The following is a 22,756-nucleotide window of genomic DNA, read 5'->3' as shown; positions in this document are numbered from 1 at the left end:
AACCAGTCCATTCATCGCTTGAGTTTTTGTGAGAGTGCAAACCAGTTGACAAAATGTCTTCAAGCTATAATTAAGCTCTAGCAGCACCACTTTGACCTGAATTTGGTGCATATATTTAAGACTTCAGATCCGTTGTTCATTGTCTTTATGCCAGGGAGGAAGAGCTTGTAGCTTCTAAGCCAACATGTTCCAAGAGGATCGCTTTGGTCAAAGCTCAGTTCACTAGACGTGTGGCTGCCACCAGTGCTTGCTTCAAGAATGGCACAACAGCAGACACCTGTGGGCTGGCCACTTGGCCTTCTGTACACACCTTCTCCAGTGTTTCTTACCAGTGCTCATGGTAAGGGATACAGTAAAAAGGCCCTCTTTCCATAACTCATAGATATGTGATTCAGAGACATATTAGCCTTTAATTTGTATGTGTCTGAATTGGCATAAACTACTACTAGTGCAGATCTGCACTTTCCTGTGGTAGTTAACGCTTTTTGCCAGTGCAGCACATTGGCACTGTCATCCTTCCATTCACACTCACATACACATAGTAAAACACCCCCACACACCCCATCCCTGTGTTGTCAGAATGTCCCTGATATCACCTTTTTTTTTCTGGCTGTCATAAATCATAGAGAATTACAGTCAGTCATTAATGCCAGACACTACAAGTTCACACTTCATATTGTTCAGTAAATGCATGCTGGTGCAAAAGCTATTATTCTAGTGACTTTATAAGAGGAATAATAAATTATGTCCCTCTTTTTATCTCTACTAATTTTGGCTTTAGCTACATTTCTTGTGCTACAAGGTTGAACGGTTTGCTTTATGTTCACTGTCCTCTGTTGCAGGTATTTAAGAATGCCCGACATTCTCATTATATGTTAAGGAAAAAAAAAAAAAAACTGCTGCACTAACTTATCAGTTAGCACAGTGGGTTAATAATGATGTTTCCTTTGGCAACTAAGCAGGATTTGTGGCCCTTTCTCCTTATTAGTTATTTTTATTAAGTCTTCGGTATTCTGCACATGAAATTCTGGTGGTGTTTGGTGGAGTACAGGACTAACGTCCTCTGTGCGAGATCAAAGGTTACAGGGTTGGAATCCTTTTTAATGCCTTTAATGCATTCTATGTAAAGTATCCATGATGTCTAGTGAGTCCCCTTTCCATATATATTTTTTTCATTAATGAAGTGCATTTAAAACATGTTTTATAAACTATACCTGGTGTCTAGTGTTTTCCCATGTCTTGTATAAGTGTCCTTAAGGCATAGTGTGTTATCCCTGGTGTCTAGCATTTTACCAACCCATGTCTTGTATAAGTGCACTTAAGGCATAGTGTGTTATCCCTGGTGTCTAGCATTTTCCCAACCCATGTCTTGTATATAGTGTGTTATCCCTGGTGTCTAGCATTTTCCCAACCCATGTCTTGTATATAGTGTGTTATCCCTGGTGTCTAGCATTTTCCCAACCCATGTCTTGTATAAGTGCACTTAAGGCATAGTGTGTTATCCCTGGTGTCTAGCATTTTCCCAACCCATGTCTTGTATAAGTGTCCTTAAGGCATAGTGTGTTATCCCTGGTGTCTAGCATTTTCCCAACCCATGTCTTGTATAAGTGTCCTTAAGGCATAGTGTGTTATCCCTGGTGTCTAGCATTTTCCCAACCCATGTCTTGTATAAGTGTCCTTAAGGCATAGTGTGTTATCCCTGGTGTCTAGCATTTTCCCAACCCATGTCTTGTATAAGTGTCCTTAAGGCATAGTGTGTTATCCCTGGTGTCTAGCATTTTCCCAACCCATGTCTTGTATAAGTGCACTTAAGGCATAGTGTGTTATCCCTGGTGTCTAGCATTTTCCCAACCCATGTCTTGTATAAGTGCACTTAAGGCATAGTGTGTTATCCCTGGTGTCTAGCATTTTCCCAACCCATGTCTTGTATAAGTGTCCTTAAGGCATAGTGTGTTATCCCTGGTGTCTAGCATTTTCCCAACCCATGTCTTGTATAAGTGTCCTTAAGGCATAGTGTGTTATCCCTGGTGTCTAGCATTTTCCCAACCCATGTGTTGTATAAGTGCACTTAAGGCATAGTGTGTTATCCCTGGTGTCTAGCATTTTCCCAACCCATGTCTTGTATAAGTGTCCTTAAGGCATAGTGTGTTATCCCTGGTGTCTAGCATTTTCCCAACCCATGTCTTGTATAAGTGTCCTTAAGGCATAGTGTGTTATCCCTGGTGTCTAGCATTTTCCCAACCCATGTCTTGTATAAGTGTCCTTAAGGCATAGTGTGTTATCCCTGGTGTCTAGCATTTTCCCAACCCATGTCTTGTATAAGTGCACTTAAGGCATAGTGTGTTATCCCTGGTGTCTAGCATTTTCCCAAACCCATGTCTTGTATAAGTGCACTTAAGATCCTACAGATCCTTGATTCCACCTCAAAAGAATGATTTCCTTAGTGACGACCATTTGCTTCCCTAACAATTCTACAGGAGACTTTACAAGGAAAACCTGCCGATGTGTTACACTCTGCCAAAACACGTTCCCACTTACCACTCTTCCCATCTCGCCTCCTGCATTTGCTATCTACTTGAGGGAAATTCTCTGAAATCTGTTTTGGGTATAAAAATAGTTCCAATAAAAAATCCTAAACTGTCAGGACATTGTCACATGCTTGGGAGCCATACACGGGTTCTCCTTTTGTTCCTTTGTAAACTGCATTTTCAATCTCTCTTCCCTATCTTTTCTAGCCTCCTGTGATTGATTCCTATAACTATCATGCAATATTTATTTATCCTCATAACTATCCCTTTTTAACAGCATTTGTTTTAGAATTGTCTGAAAACTCTAGCAGAGCTGATCTTTCATTTAGCACTCCCCTATCCCTTTTTCTTTGTTTAAACTCTGTTATTAATCTCTGGTAGGGACGGCAATCTCCAACATTCAGTCCAAAATTCTACCTAGCCTTATCTCACTCTGTTACCTGTCTAGTTATTTGCTCCTAATACCTTGGTTCTTTTGCTAATGTTCTCCAGTAAATTCCATCTCCCTATTTTCTATAACCCTACTTGTAGTCATTCCTAGTTACAAAATGTACTTTATCTATTTCCATGTTAGCTTAGTTCTTCCAATACTTTCTGCATCTTTAGGAATATAATATTCTGCAGGGTTGTTGTATTCCTTAAGGATATGCATCCAAAACTCTACTCTCTTCTTACTTCTCAGACTTACCCATACTTCACCATCACCCCTTTCTACTTTGATTTATAACCGGGATGTATATGACCCTTAAATATGTAGCTCTAAAGTGTCCATTCAAATCAGGAATCCTAGACCACCTTGTTTTACCTGTTCTCTTCCTCTCCCAAATAAATTCCTTCTATTCTTCATTAAATATGGTCCACAATGTCTTCTCTGACTAATAAAAATATGCCTGACCTGCTTAAAAAACTAGAGAGACTAAAAACATTTCACTGCATGCATCTTACTATCCATAATCAAGTGCTTTCATGTTCTCAGTTTCCATATTATCTTTATTTAAGGATGAATTTAAAGGTTAAAAAATGAAAACATGGTGTGTGGAATTTTCCAGCAAATGGTAACAATCAGGTATTGCCGTTGATATATGCACAGTCTGATGCATCCCTTGTAGTGATGTGGATACTACTGGATTAAATTCACAGGGAAGCATTATAAAATAATAGTATTACAATTTAATTTAAGATATTGCATGCAACCTTACTTCTAGGTTTCACTCAAGTTGATAAAATGCCTTTTTGAATTTTCTGGTGTCTGGAAAATATAAAAATAAATATAACCTATATGGGAAGTTTAGAGTAGCCAACAGACAAGTGTCTCTTTGGGAATATGAGGAAGCTAAAAGTATCAAAAGAAACATTAAGCTATAGAACATGCTAAGTTCAGACAGATAATGATCAGAGATCTGGATTGAACTCCATGGTCTGGAGCTATGATACAACGATTTTAGTGACTGACCAACTTTATTACCCATAACTGTAATGATGATGGTCTAGGGACAGTAATATAAAGCTGAAAATGAAGGATAAATTAAATGGTGAGATTAGGTGGCAGTGTTTTAATTTACAGTAATAGCGTGGTGGAGGAAGAGGGTCTTATTTGCAGAAGCATACAAACCTTTGGGACATAGTAACTAATTTTAAACTTCAACTTCCTTCAGTAAAAATGATCAAAGCTGTTTATAAAGAAATGACAAAAAGAACAAGTATGCTGATGCCACCCTTTTAATGCATCAGCGAGATCCATACTAGAGAATCTAACTCCCTATGAAAGCTATACAAGTATAAACTAAGTGCATGTAAAATGCTTAGCAAATGTAACCCAGAGAATAGTAACTGTCAGGTCCCTGTCACACTTTAGCTCAAAAAACTAGGTCAGTATTCACTGCTTTATGGATGAAAGAGGGGTGACCCCAGTAATGTTATGCAATGGCCTTTAAAATCCAGAGTTATTGCAGAAATGTGATCATTTTGCTGCAGTTCCTTCTGAGAATCTAAAAAGTGGAATAAAAGCTATGGATTTCACTGTGCATCATTACAGAATATAGTAAATGGCTGAGTATGGTGCATTAAAACTGCTATCAGCCTGGAAATAGTAAAAACTTAACTAGATACATTTTCAGCAGCAGGAATCTTATATAGCTTGTAGACAGGCATATAGAATATAAGCTTGAGTAGAGTGAGGAAAAAATGTTTTTACTTCATTTCACAGAAGTGCAGTTTGATCAGTTAATTTATGAATGCATGCCTTAAATTCAGTTAATGCGTCTAGTATTAAGCTATCAGAAGAAGTGAATTTACTTATTTTTTTCTTTATTCTAAATGTTTTTGCCTTGGAAACTGTAGAATGCAGTGGCTTTTACCATTCTAATGAATGTATTGATATTAGTTGGGGCTCTGTGCTTTCTGCTGTAGAACACATTGAAACAAAGCTCTGCATTAGAGTATAGTCAGATTTTCTATCGTGTTTTGTAAATTAATTAACTCCTTTAAAATCTAGTCTGTTGTATGCTTGCAAGCTGTCATTCATCCTTGTGTATTTCTCATTTTATTGCCCAGCTGCATTTCACAAATTAACTCAGTATTATTGTTCACATATTTAAAATAAATATATAGTAGTAGTAGTAATAATAATATTTAAAATCGTATGCTGGTTGAATGAGATTAAATGTTTATTTGTTTTGTGTTTGCTCTTTGTAGTCAGCAGTTAAGGATTCTGTGAGCAAATTCATGGCTTATGTCCACATGAGTGTCAATGAAATGTCTAAGAGCTATCTGGCTAATGAACGACGCTACAACTATACAACACCAAAATCATTTCTCGAACAAATCAAACTTTACCAGAATTTATTAGGAAAGAAGACCAAAGAGTTGACAGCTAAAATGGAACGTCTAGAGAATGGTCTGCAAAAACTGAAAAGCACTTCAGCACAGGTAAATAACAGTTCCATCATGCAAAGCAAATTCCATTTATATTAAAGTGGCTGTATACAAATGATAGTAGCATGTATTCCTCCATATCCACACATAGTGGTCTGCAAGAAACATCTGGGGAGTACCATTTTTGGGTGGGGGGGCAAACTCAATGCAATTTAGATAATTTTTTACCTCGACATTTAAGATGAAATCCAGAGTTATTCTGTATATACACAGGCAAATACATATACTAATACACATATAAATTGATGCACAGACACAAATACTCGTGCACACAAACACATACACACAAATATAGTTTTATTTATATATATATATATATATATATATATATATATATATATATATATATATATATATGCAATCACAAACACACACACACATGGAAAATACAAATATGATGCCACTGTTTGCATCTTTGTACCCTTTCTTTCTCAGTTTATACAATGATTATATGTCATTTGAGTAAAAGTAACTATCAAAAGAGTGTTCTGTACTTGCAGAAGTATCTGTTGTACTTACAAAGCATCTGTTTAACATTTGGCATTCTATGGTCCTTAGTTTGGTCTAGAAATATATCTGTAAAAGCAAAGCTTAAATTTCAATGATATACACACTGATAGGAAAAACATTGCTACAAGCTATCTACTTCCAACGTTCCTCCATGCTTCCCCCAAACTCTTCAACCTTGACCCCACCCAATCCACAAATATTGAGCAGTGATGCATTAATGTGGCTAAATTTGCAGCAAACATACCTTATAAAACGCACTACCTGCATTGCAGTCAGGTCGATAAACTGGCTAGAGCACACTTTAACTCACAACTAGTAATAACTTACAAGATAATCCACTTCCTCCAAAAGTGTCCAAGCCCGGAAAACATTATGCAATTGTACTCCCCTAACAGAGCAGTGCAGTCCATCAAAAAATCTCTGCTCACTTTATCCAAGCCATATAACTTAGAGGTAGACTCTCTATACTCAAATTGCATATCATAAAAATTAACTAGCATTCCACACCCTTTGATACAAATAGACAGTACCTCTTCCTTTCAGTCTGAATTCAGAAATAACTGATACACACATAACTGTGCACATACTGTACATTTGCTTCCTGGCTAAACAGAATCCATCCTCCTGTTTCTATCCTTCAGAGACTCAGCTTTTCTTTCTAGCTTCCAGGACAGCATCTCATGCCATTGTCTGAAATCTATCGTCTCACTGTCCTGCACATCATCACTCTGCCCCCTCCCATTCCACCACTTTTACTTTCCACTTAAAATTGTAATGGTGTTTGTAATCAGGAGTCTCAACATAAGATTTTAATCAAGTTTGTTATCTTAGCATATGCTTTTCACTAAATATGATAGTTATGTCTTTATTATTTTGTCTGTTACATTTTTTTCTTTATTTTCTGTTCTATTACATTTATGAACCACACAATGCTTTGTAACATTTTGGCTTGTATGCGCAGCTACTTAGAAATGCAGTATAACGTTGTGGCACTTTTCTCCCTAGGCGTTTGCTGAAAAAGAACTTTTTGATGAATGCAAAATAAAATAAAATAGAATAAAGTAATCTGTTATTCTGTACTATATTTATACTTTCTATTGCTTTTGGCTTGTGGCATGGCTTTGGATCACTTTTCTTGTGTGATTGCCACATAAATATATAAACTAAAGGATAATAGAGTTATGAATTATACTCCAATTGACTGTAGTCAAAAGATGAAAAACATGAGATCAAAGCAAAGATTTAAATCTGTAGTTAACATTAGACTACAGTTCAATGCTAGCATTAGGGATACATTTAAAACTATGCTTAGAATTAAAGGAGAACTGCACCCACAGACTCGAAAAAAACATGATTATTTCATCATGGTTTGGTGTTTCCTACATTTTAACACCACTCTGGGACTATTTACATGTTTTTAGATATTTTTATACATAATTTCTGAGTCTGACCACATGGGGTCTGGCATCTTGAAGTAATTCTGCTTGTTTAGTCTGCCTCTAGGTATCCCAGAATTCATTGTTTGTCTCTAAACAATTGTATCATGTCTGCCACTTTTTCCCTAAAGCTCCTGTCACTGCACTGATTTTACAGGCAATCACGGCTGTGTTGTAGTCACCTAGTTTTAGTTAACATTTTTTTTCATTTTTCAATGACTACTTCAAACACAAGCAGTGCAAATGCCACATAACAGAACTGAAAATTGCATTTTATTGCTGCTTCCTCTTAGAAATGTTAACTTGATTTCTTTTGTGAAGCCTGAATTGTAGTTCTTCAAGGTATCTCCCCTCCCCCCTCACACCTAACTTCCCTAGCTGTCAAAGTGCTATGGGTAATTTGACCCATTATCTGCATGTGATTGACAGCTCACAGCAGGTGACCTGACTAATGTACTGTTTTGTCACAGCCTTTCCTTCCTTACAGTGGGGCACTTTTTTGTTGCACTCCTCCTGCTATGAAATTTAGATCTGAGCCACATAGCACTGGGAGAAATCACAGCTTTGCAAACCATCAAACTCCCAGTTTCTTTCCTTCCAGTTTGGTTAAATAGTTAACAACTGATAGACTATAAACATGATATATTTCACGTACTTGCATGACAGTAGTCGTATGTTTTTTAAAGTGGTAATTTAAGATTAAGGTATCGCATACTCCATATAATCTTATGTGGTGTTGTCTATTAATTGCGGCAGACATCTGCTTCCTATGTAAAAAGATGCAATTCATTTGTACGCATGCTTATTGCAAATTCTCTTTGTTCATGCAGCTGTTGCCATACTGTTGCCTGTAGTTCCTCACTGTATTTTGTCACATATTGGTAGGGCTGTTCAGATAACTGAGAATATAGTTTGTCATTTAGATTAGAATAAAGTGGGCTGGGCAAGGTAGCTCTGACATCACTATGTGGGAGGTTCACTGCCTCTTCTATATAGCATGCAAGTAAGGCAGTGGTTACATCACTTTGTGGGAGTAAACATCTTGGTAACTACAGCAAGAGGTCTGGCAGACATGACATCAGCAATTAAGAGCCAGCTAGAGTTTTTTCAACTTGGTTTTAAAACTGAAACTAAAACAGTACAGAAAGGTATGAAGCCTATGAGATAAAACAGTAGAGTGGATTACTTTTTAAAGCTGTGGTGATTATGTTTTGAACCAGGATCAAATAAAAGGGACTAAAAGAGACAGCAGGTTGAGCAATCTGCTTTAATATCCCATTGTTCTCCTTTAAAGTCAGGCTGCAGATAGAATCAGGGTGGGGCGGGGCACAATTTCAAGGGACTGGTACAGGGGACTAGATGAACTGGCTTTGGCTGAAAACCAGTTTCAGGCAAGTCTGAAAAGAAAGTTTGTATTGTAGGCAAGTCCTCCCTCCATCCCTCCATGTTGGGAGAGATCCTCACATTTCCAGTCTTCTACATAACTGCTACTGCACAAAACTGGAGAAAAAGGCGATCTTCAGGTTTGCTAAAAACAACTTTCAGTGAATTAATTTCATTGTGTCGGGATTCACAGAAAGAGTTCTCAAACAGCTGTCACATCCCTGTATACCTTCGGAGATGGCAAGTGCATAGTGGATACCTTTGCTGGCACAAGACAAATTTGGAAGAAACCTTTAATATAATCTAATTTAAATTTATTTTAAGGAGACATTTTTTTGTATAGAAAATAGTATGCTATAAACTTTGCAATATGAAGGTAATCATATTAACCAGTCTTGAAGTTTCTGTTGTCTGACTTATCAGGCTTTCATCCAGAGCGTCTGCATATCACAAAAATGTCTTGATGACTAATGAATATGTGGTTCATGATTTATTCTACAATTCTCTTTATGTTTATAGAAAAAAAAGTCAGAATTTCATGCAAAAATAAACAAGCACAAATTAAGGTCCAAAAAATATTGCCTGTTGTGCCCCACAGCAAGAGTAATTGAAGTATGATGTGTAATACAATAATTAAACTCTTGTTGCACTAGGATTCCAGATATTGAAACACACACTTTCCAGGCTAGTGCAGAATGACAATTAATATTTCTTTTTTGTACTGCCTTTATTTCAAGATTATGAATTCTTAACAGTATGTTTATAGTTTGTATTGCTCTATAATGAACCCTTGTAATAAATTGTATGGTAGTGGATGCCATTTACTTTGTGATATGATATAGGTGTGTTATGATATGATATAGGTGTGTTATTCATTATTATCATGCCCACAACATATGGGAGCTGTGCATAATGTGCTTTTATACCTGAACTCCCTATCTGTTGAGGGACTGCTTTGTTTTCACACACAAATGTGACAAGTCATTACCAGTTATACAACAATAAAAACCACCTCGACCAGTGTATCTAATTTTATCAAATAAACTGCCCAACTAAACTAACTGAATAATTGCACAGTTAATATATGGTATACAGCTATGGCTTCTTACATCACGTCTTCCTGAATTTTAGCCTTTTCTAAGTTTTTAGATGGCAGGGCTTAGGTTCATAATAATTAATTAATAATTCTAAAACAAAATCTTTAAATATCACAAATGAGATATCAATACAACAATGGGGAGTATATGCAGAAGATCAGTCAGTCTTTTAAACCCCAAATTTGAGGGAGGGTGCGTCTCCTGTACCCCATGGAAACTATGCCTCCATGCCCCTCATCTCTAAATACACTACCTCCAAGATCACATAAACTTGTGGAAAAGGGAAATTAAAAACAAAACAAAAAGAAGCAACGTTAGCCTCTTTTCTTTCCTGCAAACCACATGACATCATGACCCCCTACAACATATATAGCTTACTGAAGTGTACTAAGATGCTGGCAATATAATTAATAAAAATGTGGATGTGATTAGCTGAGTGCCAACAATTCAGACAGAAAATGGGGCAAATATGGAGTGTATAGTATCGGAATAAGCCAGTAACTCCTAGCTGTGATGGCTCAGATTCAAGTAGCTACTTTTGTTTTTGATTTAGCATTTATACAGTCTGGAGGATGTACCTTAAAATCTGAATCTGTAACAAATTTTGTGCTACACTTTTACTAAGTGACATGAAGAAAAGATCAAGGTTTAGTCTTAAAGTGACTGACATCCTTGTAATTGTGGAAAACTAAAATTAATAGCTGTGACAGAACAGTGTAAAAGGATTCATTATGCATTTCAGTAAATACTTCTCTGCTAATCACCGATTCTATACTATATGTCTTCTTTCTTGTTTGGCCCAGAGAAAAATGCATGCTTCATACCATAAGAAGCTTTTCTAATAGCCTTTATTATTCTTCATTGCAACAGTAATCCTTTAGACTCCTGACTTGAAGTGATGTTTATCTTTTAGCAGCTTAATTTTCCTCGCTTATACTGATGAGTCACTATCTGCATACTGCATTTGCTATGCATTGGTATGTAATAGTTTGTCCTTTTATGAAAAAAAAGGCAGTGTGTTCTGATAAGACTCCGAAATTATGAGATTATGCTGTTTTACTGCAGTTGCCATGCCAGTCTTCATCATGAAAAACTACAGACTGGAGGTATCGATAAATAGAAAACAAACTTAAAGGGGATCCATAGTATTTTATCCACAAACTCATATTCTGTTTTGTTACCATATTCTTTATTGCTTAGCATATTGGACTGTACAGATTTAGGTTAAGAAAGTGAATGTTTTTTTAAATTTAAACATTTTTGTATATATGGACATGGTTCAGGCTTATAGAGCTGTACACCAATGTCTGCTCCTGCCTCCATAAGTGTAGCCCTTCACCACCGTCCCAGAGAGCGCATGCTTCTGGACAGAATCTGTTTTCAGTTCTGCAAAATCTGACAGTCTGGAAGAGAAAAGCCGGTTAACATATTTTTTTTAATTTTAGCACATCAGTTTGCACAACTATATTATATATACATACACACACACACACACACACACATATATATATATATATATATATAGATATATATATATATATATATATATATATATATATATATATATATATATATATATATATATATAGATATATATTCCAACTACAACAAAACCGGTAATGATAACCATGGGCCAAGGTATAAAAATTAGATATATTAAAAGATAAGCGCTTTTGGGACATGCTTTTCTTCAGATCTTTAAAAACACTTAAAAACTCTGAATTTTAAACTTGTACATAGCAAGTAGAGCCAAAGAATGTAGCAGCTTCCACCCTTTCTGGGCTGGCTTCAGTGAAAGCTTGTAATTAAATCCTGGCTCTTTCTCTGCTTGCATCATTATTATCCAGTAAAGTTCAGTTAGTTCTGTTTTATTTATCAAATCCCTTCCCCTTAGGCTTTTATTCACTATTTGTAGCACCATAAATAAAAAGGAGTGTCCTGGGTTGGATATCAAATGTTTAACCAACCCATTAGTCTGTTTACTGCATCTTATTTCACTAAGATGTAGTACTCTGTGCTCTTTTAAAGTTCTATTACTTTTGCCAACATAAAATCCTTTGCATTTTGGCAAGAGTCTAAATAAACAATATTTTTCATGCGGTAACTAGGATATCTTCTCAATGTGTTTATTTTCCCTGTTATTGGATGTTGAAATCTGTTGAAAGTATCTATAAATTTACATACCTTGCAACTATTAGAAGAGAGGTGCCTTCTTTACTTAATACAGGATGTAGTTCTGTGTGGCCATCTCTTTGACCATAGCAGAGTCTACGTTTTAACAATTTAGCACTCTTGAATGCAAAATTTGTTTTGTCATCCTCTATTTTTCTCAGTTCTTTGCATGTTAAAATGCTTCAGTTATGCTAATGACATCACAAACTACTGCAATATTGTTGCTATATATAACCTGTGCTGTGGCATACATGATGTATGCCCAACTATGCCCTTGCCTACATAATGTAGAATATTTCAATTTTCTGACATCAGATATTTAAAACAATAGTTTTTCCAACATATTGTTAGAATTCCTGTTTGTTTCCATTGTCATCATATGACCTATGTACTTTAAAGCCCTTTTCTCTTTAACAGTATGCCACTGAGACAAAACAAAAAAGCAGTATCAGTGGTGCAAATGGCTGCATACTCACTTTTGATGCAAAAGGCTGTGGGTTCTATTTCCACACCAAGTCAATTGGTTGCTGACACTGCAGTGCATCATAAGGAGGGGTGCTGCACTCCTGAGTGTGCTGTCCTTCGGATGAGACATTAAACTGAGGCCCCATCTGCTTAAGTTGGCGGTAGCTCAAGTGGATGTAAAAGAACCCACAGCAGTTATTGAAAAAAGTTGTGGAAGTTCCCTAATGTCCTGGCCAAACTTCCCCTACTAGTTGTATAATTTCTACATTGGGTCTCCCCTGAAAAGAGGCTACTAGCCTAGTGGGACTAACCCAGTCAAAATAGCAGTCTATTGATTGCAGACGCCATGATGTATAAGTTGCATTCCGTCTTGCATTAGGAATCATTCATAAAGTGTAGTTTACTATAATATAAAGGTTGCAAGTATAGTTCATATGTAACATCATTATCTAAACATCTTTTGGTAACTGTTTAAAATGTCAGGACTTGGATTGCTGAGTCCAAATACGGGGAGATAAATATAGTAAGTCTGAAACTGTCATATCTCAGAATATTTCCTTTTCTCTGAAGTATGTCAGTCTTGAAGATGGTGTATAATACATTTGAGCATGGGGTGAGGAGCTTTCCTCTACATTGTGTGTTTCTGGTGTCTTGCTGCCTGACATTCATAGGAGAAGAGCAGTGCTCAGTATTCACTCAGCTCCTACATTTTTAATCTTATTTTTTCTGTAGTTCAACACTTGACATCTCAATAGGCAGTCTCACTTTTACATCTGATGAAGTAATATTTAGTTGTTGACACTTTGTATGCATTATGAATGTATTCTTTATAGGTATGGCTTGTTGTTTTGGCCTACTTCCCCATCACTGAAAGACTTCTGTGTATTTACAGAACTATCCCTGAAGAGAGAAAAAGTGGAGATGTGATACTAGTATTTATGTCCCACACCAAGGATGAGAATTACAGCATTGCTTAAATTCAGGGAGCAACGTTTAGAAGATAAAGATTTTAGATTTGACATTGCACATTTACACAAATTGGCTAAGGGCCAGTTTAGGCTTAGTTGGACAAAGCAAACTTATGGAAAGGAGCATTATTGTTTTTGCATTATGCCAACCATCAAAGCTCAAAATGTTCACAACATGAGTGCCTGGTCTTATTTTAAAATTGTTGACATTTGATACATTCCAAATATCTTCAGGCTAGCTGCTCCCCACTTTAACCACCCTTTGTGAGAAACAGTTGCCTGTAATATCATTTACCAAGACTCTTTAGTAATCTGTTCTTCTTGACTGAAGGCCGCAACAGTCCAATGCATTTCAGTAAGAATGTTTTTATAGGCAATTAATTTTACTGAAGTGATTGATTCTCTTTATAAATTTCCTCTGTACTAGCTTTCTTTTATTGATACAAGTGTTCCTACAGCGATACCACATCAGGGCTCCATATTCTAATTTCTTCCTCATCAAAGTTACAAATAATTTTCTGATAAATGTTTCATCCCTACCTTTAAATAATCATAATATACTGCTGACTATTTAATTAACATCCAAGCTGACTGCCTCAATATGTTTCTGAAGAAACAACTTCTTGTCCACAACAACGCATAATTCACAACAGGTAGTAGCATATTCTGTAAGGTAGCTTAGCAGCAGACCCAGGGAATTATAGACCTATAAGTCTGACTAGCTTCATTCATAACGATATGGAACATATCATGGACCTCACAAATGACCTCAATCATAGCCTCAGCTCAGGCTATGTGCCCATTGAATGGCGCACAGCGACAGTTATCCCACTCCGCAAAGGGGGAGCCACCACAGACCCCGGAAACTATTTCCCAATTAGCCTAAAGAGCCTGGTCTGCAAGGCTATGGAGCATATCATCATGGAACTTATAAACAATGACATTGGTAATCTCCAAACTCAGGACCCCACCCAGTTTGGGTTTGTAAAAGGCAGATCATGTCTCCTAAAACTGATAAACTTCTTTGAAGCAGTCACCAAAGCCATAGATGAGGGTAAGGTGGTTCACACAGCCTATCTAGATCTCGCCAAGGCTTTTGACACCATCCCCCACTCTGGAATTATAGATAAACTCACTAAACTAGGTATAAATCCCTATGTCACAAGATGGGTTGCCAAATGGCTCACTGACAGAACCCACACTGTGAAAGTAGCAGACTCCAAATCCAGCTTCAGACCAGTGACAAGTGGAGTACCACAGGGTTCAGTCCTGGGTCCTCTCCTGTTTGATATCTACTTCTCTGAAGTACAGGCCAACACAGAAGGTCTTTGGCTAATGAAGTTTGCAGATGACTGCAAACTAGGAGCCATAATCAAAACTCCAAAAGATGTGGACATCCTACAAAGGGCCTTGCTGAGACAGATGCCTGGTGTCAAAGCCATGGCCTCAAGCTCAATGCCAAAAAGTGCATTGTCATTCCTTTTGGTAAAAACTCAGTACCCATGAACTACCACATAGGTGGTAGTCTACTTAACACCGAAAGTGTGATAAGAGACCTTGGGACACAGGTGGACAGTAGTCTCTCCTTTGATAATCACATCACCACAGTAGTCAGGAAATCCTTCTATGTGGCACACCTTATCACAAAAGGTTTCTCATCCAGGAAAAAGAGGTAATTGTTCCCCTCTACTCATCATTCATTAGACCCATTATAGAGTACAATGCCCCTTTTGGTATGTACCTCACAAGGCATCTACAACAACTGGAAAGGCCACAGAAATATCTCACAAAGAGGATTACCGGCCTCAAAGAGATGCCCTAAGCAGACCGTCTCAAAAAACTGCAGCTTTACTCCATTGCCTATCGCCTACTCAGAGGCGATGTCGGACTAACACACAAAGCTATGTCAAACCCAGAGCTTTTGGACATGCTCCACTTAAAGAAATCCCAATCCCTACAAGCTACATGCTCTAGGGACCTAAACCTCGTCACCACAATAAACAGAACATGATGGAGGGATAGATTCCTGTCCCAGAGACTTCCCATACTCTGGAACAAACTACCTATCTATATCAAACAAAGCTCCTCATTAGCACTGTTCAAGAAAAATCTTGATGATTGGATGGAAGATAGGAAATTCACCCTGGGGATCACTTCTGTGGCTCTGCTCGACAGTGGCACAGGAAGATAATTTTCTTGGGTGGCGAAAGCCAGGGTACCTTTGGCTAGGCTTATATAGGCCCTAGGGGCCAATAGCCTAGTACCTACCTATGAACCTATAAATAAAGACACAGGTAGGCTCCAAACCATGGATCTGACCCAATTCGGCTTTGGGAACGGCCGATCATTCCTGTTAAACCTGGTGTATTTCTTCAAAAATGTGACTAGGGCCATGAACAGGCAGGTCTGTGGGTAAGCCTTCCTTGTCCTCTAAGTTGAGACAGTAAAATGACAGCACACTGGCATTGTGACCATTTATTGAATCTGTCACCAGAATTACAGATAATACAATAAATGAACTTCATACCCACAGCATAAGCACATTTGTACTCTTCCCCTTAACAGTCTGGGTGTGTAATCCAAGTTGCCTCATACCTGCTTATCAATATTCTTAGAGACCAACTCACATCCCCAACACCACTTGCCTTGGCCAGGGCTTAAACCTGAAAAACACACTGCCCACAGAAGAGACCACTGAGAAACAACTTGGGGGGGGGGGCACAAGTCAACTGCCAGATGGCATGGCCATGCCATTGCCCTCCCTCAGCAGCCTAAACCAGAATTCAGTGAACTAACCCATCAAACAACATGATAAGATTCAGTATTGAAATGTTTAACTGCTAGTGTAATGTTCACATTAAATCATTCAAAGCCTATGTTCTTAAGATGCACTCAGTCTTGGTAATAAAAATCATTATCCTGTTTATCCAAGTACTTGTGTTTGATCACATGGAATCTGACTTGAATGGCTGCATGAGACACTCTGTGGTTTATAAAGCATCTGGAGAATTTGATAGCTGCCTCTCTGCTGACTCCATCCCACTGAATTATAGGCATGATTGAAGACTAGATCAATACCATTTTAGGGTACAATGCAAAAAGTCTCTGAAGATCAGACAAAATTCTTGCTAAAAGAATGCTTTGGGCCAAACCTAAGTCATTCCCCCAGGTGAATAATCAAAGCTGGGGGTAAACTTTTATGGCATAATACTCTGTGCCACACCTCCCAAAAATGAAACCAAGAAAGCCCAAAACACTGGACTTGACCAGTGATTGCATTCCTGAGAAATATTATGTCCTTTTGGATGAGAAAAAGCTCAGACGTTTTATCCTAGCAACCATGCATATTATCCTAGGCATACATCTTAACTGCATATTTTATATTTGAAGGAGAAGTAGAACAAGGTGGAGTGGTGCTGTTTGTTTGAGGGCACTAGAATGTGATGGTCATTTGGAGTCAAGACCGTATACATATAACAAGAGAGGTAATGGAAAGTCTTGCTGTTACTTAGATGTTAACATATAGTGAGCTTAACTTGTACTTTTAGACACAGGCCGACATCTCACCCTCTTGCACGTCCACATGAACTGGTTGTTTCTTGCTAGGTGTGGGGTCTGCCTGCTTTGCTTACTTCATTCCTCCATTCACAGCAGTCCCTCCCTCACCTTAATGTATAGACTACAATGTACTTTTAAATAAGATAACAGACAACCATAGTCTGCTAAAATGCATGTAAGCACAGAGATATTAATCCAAATGAAAATGTTTTTAATAACATTTATTGGCAGTAGTTATTAGCAGTACTAACAGTGATGGACTTTCCTGAGAGGTGGGTGCATTTAATAAGCTGTTTGTATTATAATGCCTCAGCACAAATAAAAATAACAAATAGGCTTTCCAAAATTGTTCCATTAAGTAGAGGGTCTAGACAAGGGTGCCCTCTTTAACCCTCTCTTTTTGTTAATTATCTTTAACCCTTGGAAAGTAGATTGAAGCAAATGCAAAGAGTTATGGCCTGCAGGCATTTTATTACACATTGGGGATATAAGTAGATTACTTGCTTCTTTATCTGACAGATGCTGAAAGGGATTTTGAAGTAATATTTCAAGGACTTTGCCAATATGGTAGAATTGATGGATATGAAAAAACACACAAAAGACTAAAGCCATAAATATTATTTATTCACCAGGTAAGAGACTGTGTGAAGTGTTCCTTTCTGTGTGACTATAATCAACTACTTTATTAAGGAGTGAAGTTAATAGACACAATTAAAAAGTTATTGTCCTTAACACTAGAGAGCATTTCAAGTCAGATAAAAGATCTGTACTTGACAGGAAGGAAAATGCAAGGGATTCATGTAGTCAGGTAGTTTATTTTATCATGCATATCTCAGAGTTGCCTTTCCTTCCATCAGATAAGTTATTTTAGTTAAATGAGAAAAAAATAAATAGAAAAGAAGCTGTATGGACAGATCAAAAAACTAGAGTGGAATTGAACTTTATAATTTTGCCAGCTGATGCAGAAAGTTTGGAACTCCTTGACTTTGAGACATACTGCAAGAAACCAAGGCTTACAATGTAACAGTGGATATTGGGATTAAACCATCAGTCTACATGAAAAGCCATGCTAATATAAAAACTAATAAGCAGGATGCATAATTTATTATGTAATACATGTCTGGATGGTACAAAAAGCAGAAGGTTGCTAATGATGGAACTAATACATTTGATAAAATAACTAATTGAATGAGACATTTCCCTCTGTCTCAGAGAAGGTTTGACTTTCAAATGTTTGCTGAAAATAAACTCTATTAAATCCGATTTTATTGTTTGATTGGTTTCATGGGAGACTTTTAAAAAGATTGAAATCACTTTTTAAGCTATAAATTATTTTAAAGAAATCTGGTACTTATAGATGAAAGTGCTAAATGTATCTATTGGGTTTACATTGAGACCATTATTTTATGTTTTTTAATCTGATTGCTTTGTATTACACATGCAATCCATTTTTTCATGGAGATAAATATGTTTAGTATTTTGTGGGATGAAGAGTTAAGTACAACAACTAAATTATTATCCCACAACAAATGCATTAAAAAAATCAAGGAAATTCAGAGATTTTAATGAAATGGGTTGGGGGTTGACATACCTCACAGACACAAGGTAAAGAATTTAATTCATGGCATTGGGAGGAAAATTGCTGGTCTTAACATGACCCACAAGGGCAACTAGCCTAGTAATTACTACCTGTAAGAAATACCACTAAATAGCTTTGCACTCCCACAAGATTCTTTGGAATGTACTTGAGTCTTACACCTTGTAGTTGTCAATGTGACACTGATTTAATGGGGTTAGTTTTATATGTCTGTATGTCAGTTTCCTTACTTAGTCCAGTTTAAGGTGGTGCCAGAACATGTGTGATGTTACTTGGCTTGTAAAAGTGATAACATCTCTGTACAATTAGTTTAGATAAAATAGAGGGACTGTTGAATGGAGTTTGAACTTTGCTGGATTTATTGCTCCTAGCTTTGAAGAAAGCAATCAACAGATACTTGAAAAAAAAAGAACCACCAATACTAGAAAACAGCAAGCAAATTCTGAAGATACTTATGTGGGTAAAAGAAACAAAACTTTCATCATAAATGCCAAGATATGAGGAAAAAAATTGTGTTGAAGTAGATTCCTCTGGCATTGCAGGTGGAAGCAACATTTGAATCATGAGTAATAATTTTAAGTTTATTTTTGATCAGCTTCCAAACTACACTGAAAGAGCACATTCTTAAAGACACTAGTTGCACTTCTGCAACAGTGCATAAAACTGCTGTAGTCTATTCTGAATTTGCACAAGAGTTTGTTACTTTAGCTAGTGGAATTTTGTACATGGGGTGGCTACAGTGATGCAGCAGTTAGCGTTGCCACCTCACAACAAGAGGTTCTCCGGTTCGATCCTCTAATGGGGTGCTTTCTATGCGGAGTCTGCATGTCCTCCCTGTGGTTGCGTGGGTTTCCTCTGGATGCTCTAGTTTTCTCCCACACCCCAAAGACATGCTGTAGGTAGATTGGACACTCTAAATTGGCCCTAGGTGTGAGTGTGTGCATGTGTGTGCCTTCTGTGGAAGGTTGGGCACCAGGCTGGCAACTCAACACTGTAAAACTCCACTGACAATCATGTGCAGACAGGTGATCTGCTGTGGTGACCCCTAACTGGGGAAAGCCCAAAGAAGAAGAAGAAGAAAATTTGTGTTACTAAGGGTATACTTGCTTGTAATGAGCCATGTTAACCTCTTACTTTACACTGTATGTAATTCCCCAAAACCTAAGTCCTCCCCAGTGCACTCCAGTATCTGCCATTACTGTTGAGCACATAGCCATTAATATACCATCCGTGTGGTTTATATGGACACAGGTTGTAAGCTAGGAACCAGTGTCTTACTAAAAACTTGAATCATTGCCCAGAACAGATTATCTCTGTGCCCTCAAGTATGTAAAGCTACTTGTATCATATTTTCCACAAGACAAAGAAAACATCAGACTTTCTTGGATATTCAAAAAGCCTGATCCTTGTCTTTTTACTTCTGTTAGGTGCAGTCAGCTACAGACTACTAATTATCAAATTCTAAGTGTAGACACTTCAAACCTTGGAGACTTAACATTTGACCTTTGAGGCTTGGGTCACACAGCATATGCTTAGTATAGCAGTCATAGAATTATTCATCACATATGACAACTGTCTCTCTCACAGTACCTAGAGAATAACTATTACTGCACTTATGACAACAGTCAGTCTCTTGGTGGAATAATGTCAATAAAGCCAGTAACCCAAAACCTCTTTCTGTTAATAAGCAGAACTACTCAAATATGAGCAAGGCTCTAAATGGCTCCTCATCCAAGTCTCCCTGGACACTAAAACAAAGCTACTTGTGCCATATACCCCTCCATCTTCATCTGTTAGTGTTATGGTGATAATAGATAATCCACAAACACTGGTCCTCAACCAAATTAACAGTGATGGATGATGTCAACCTAAAGGGCTCAAAAACATCACAAGTTTCCTGTTTAGGTCACTGACCCATTTTACTGTATTTCATCTAGTATAATAATGAGCTAGGCATAGCATATTCATTGTCAACTATACCTTGTTTGGGGAAATAATAAAACTTTCCATATAGATGTTGCCATATTTAAGTATTTCCTAATGCCCTCACTGACCACTGCTCTATAATATAGTATTATTCATTTTAGTCTAAGGAAAACTTCACATATTTTTACCTCCATATATACTTTCCAGTCTCCTTGGAAATAACAATCCTGAAGAAATTAAATCCAATTGATGGAGCAAAAACTTCACAGAGGACAGACCAGTGACAGCCCCCTCTACCTTTCTCAGTGTACTAGTCCCTAGTCAGGATTTACTATTTCCCTTAAAACAAGGATTACTAAGAGACTGCAGTGCCTCTGACTAACACAAAATGTCAAATTACTTTACAAATATAGACCTCAGGCTTGGAAATCTTTTAAGACCAAACTCCTTTATACCACCAAACAGAATGAATAACTTCAGTTAAGAACAGCAGCACTCAGCCATTAGCTTTGCCAAATCAGCTTATGTTAGGATTCAGCAAGCATTACAGTTAAGAAGTTACAAACAGATGCAGAACTCCAAAATGTGTCTTACATGTGACTTGGGCACCTGCAAAAAGAACAGTAAACACTTCCATGTGTAGACTATAAATGCAGTTTTATATGTAATCTATATCAGGCCTTCAATCTGTTCTTTTAGCCTTATCAGCAACTTATATCCTAGTTCCACAATTGTGCCTTATGGGGTTATTGACGCACTGCATTTTCATTTTAGTGCATTTAATCATACAGAGCTAAAAAAATGTTTCTAATTATTGATATCTTAAATACTACTAATTCTCATATATATATATATATATATATATATATATATATATATATATATATATATATATATATATATATATATATATATATGTGTGTAGAAATAGAAAGGGGTCCCACGAAGTCACAAGACAAAAACATGCTGAACAGTTGAATTTTTGAGCATTTTCATTCCTTTATTGTTCAGAACTTCATCAGAAAATAAGTGCTACTTCTCTGCTTGCAATAAACAGGCAGTTCTCACCAATCAGGTTTAACAAAATCCATGAGGGACAGACTAAAAGGGAGAGGTCATGGCAGACCCTGCAGACAAAGTTGACAATAAACCTTCCTTACCCTCAACCCACCACACTGGAACAAAGAACATCTTCAACCTCTCCTCCTTTGACCTCTCGACTACCCACATTGATGTCCTTAAAAAAGGATTTACCTTCATCCCACCACAAAGGGCCAACCTTTCCAACGTGCTTCTGGATCTATCTTTATACCTCAGGAAATTAAACCTAATATTTCTGCACCACAGTGATAACAGAAAGGACAGTGATGAGGGCCCTAAAACAGCCTTAACTCCCCTTAAACCCAGGAGCTTATACAACCCACCACTGCACAATACCCTGTATGCCTTCCTCTCCATGTGCAACCAGAAAATCTGAGAGGTACTCTCCAGACATCATCTGGGTAAGTGCTTTAAGCTCAATTCATCTGAATCAGCAGCAATTAAAGAACTCAATGACTGTAAAAAAATCCATATCATGAAAGTGAACAAAAGGAACTGGGACTGTGGTAATGGACCTTAATGAATACATAGAATAGAATCAAGTTTAAAGAACAATGAATTTTACAAACATATCTTGTTAGATCTAGTGCACAAACGTTTCAAACTTGTTGATGAAAAACTGTTAACCTGTTTGCTAAATAATAACATTTCTTCTGAAGAGTTCAATTCTTTAGGGATAGACAAACCTTGCTTAGAAAAACTTTATGGAATCACCAAAGTCCACAAACACACAAGCAACCCCCCTTTCAGGCTCACCGTGTCTTCTAAAAGTACTAAAACTGAGAATATCTCACAATACCTTGAGCTTATTCTCAACCCAATAGTTCAGAAGACTCAGTACTTCTTGCATGAATCGTGGTTGTTCCTCCATGAGATCTACAAATAACGAGTCACCCACCAAGACTGCTACCTAGTTACCCTGGATGTAGAGGCACTGTACACCAGTATCCCTCACCTGGAAGGCCTCCAACTCACTAGGAACTACTTAGAACAATATACGTCCTTCCCCATAACCAAAATAGAAACCTTATCATTTCTCTAGTCTAGCAGAACAACCTTTTTCATTTCAACCAAAAGGTGC

General features: G+C 37.3%; 1 protein-coding gene across 1 annotated transcript in view; it reads left to right on the top strand.

Moving 5' to 3' along the window:
- DNAH9 (dynein axonemal heavy chain 9) overlaps nt 1–22,756 on the top strand; it is a 3,419,770-nt gene that overhangs the window by 2,859,107 nt on the left and 537,907 nt on the right. The window contains exon 48 of the mRNA XM_044069722.1: nt 5,223–5,456. Coding sequence (XP_043925657.1) covers nt 5,223–5,456 — 234 coding nt within the window. The remainder of the gene's footprint in view (nt 1–5,222; nt 5,457–22,756) is intronic.

Source organism: Protopterus annectens, chromosome 4.part0 (genome assembly GCF_019279795.1).
Source record: "Protopterus annectens isolate FY-2018-M chromosome 4.part0, PAN1.0, whole genome shotgun sequence".
Classification (NCBI taxonomy): Eukaryota; Metazoa; Chordata; order Ceratodontiformes; family Protopteridae; genus Protopterus; species Protopterus annectens.
Note: the sequence above shows the minus strand (reverse complement) of the source record. Positions and strands in the feature narration are given on the sequence as shown.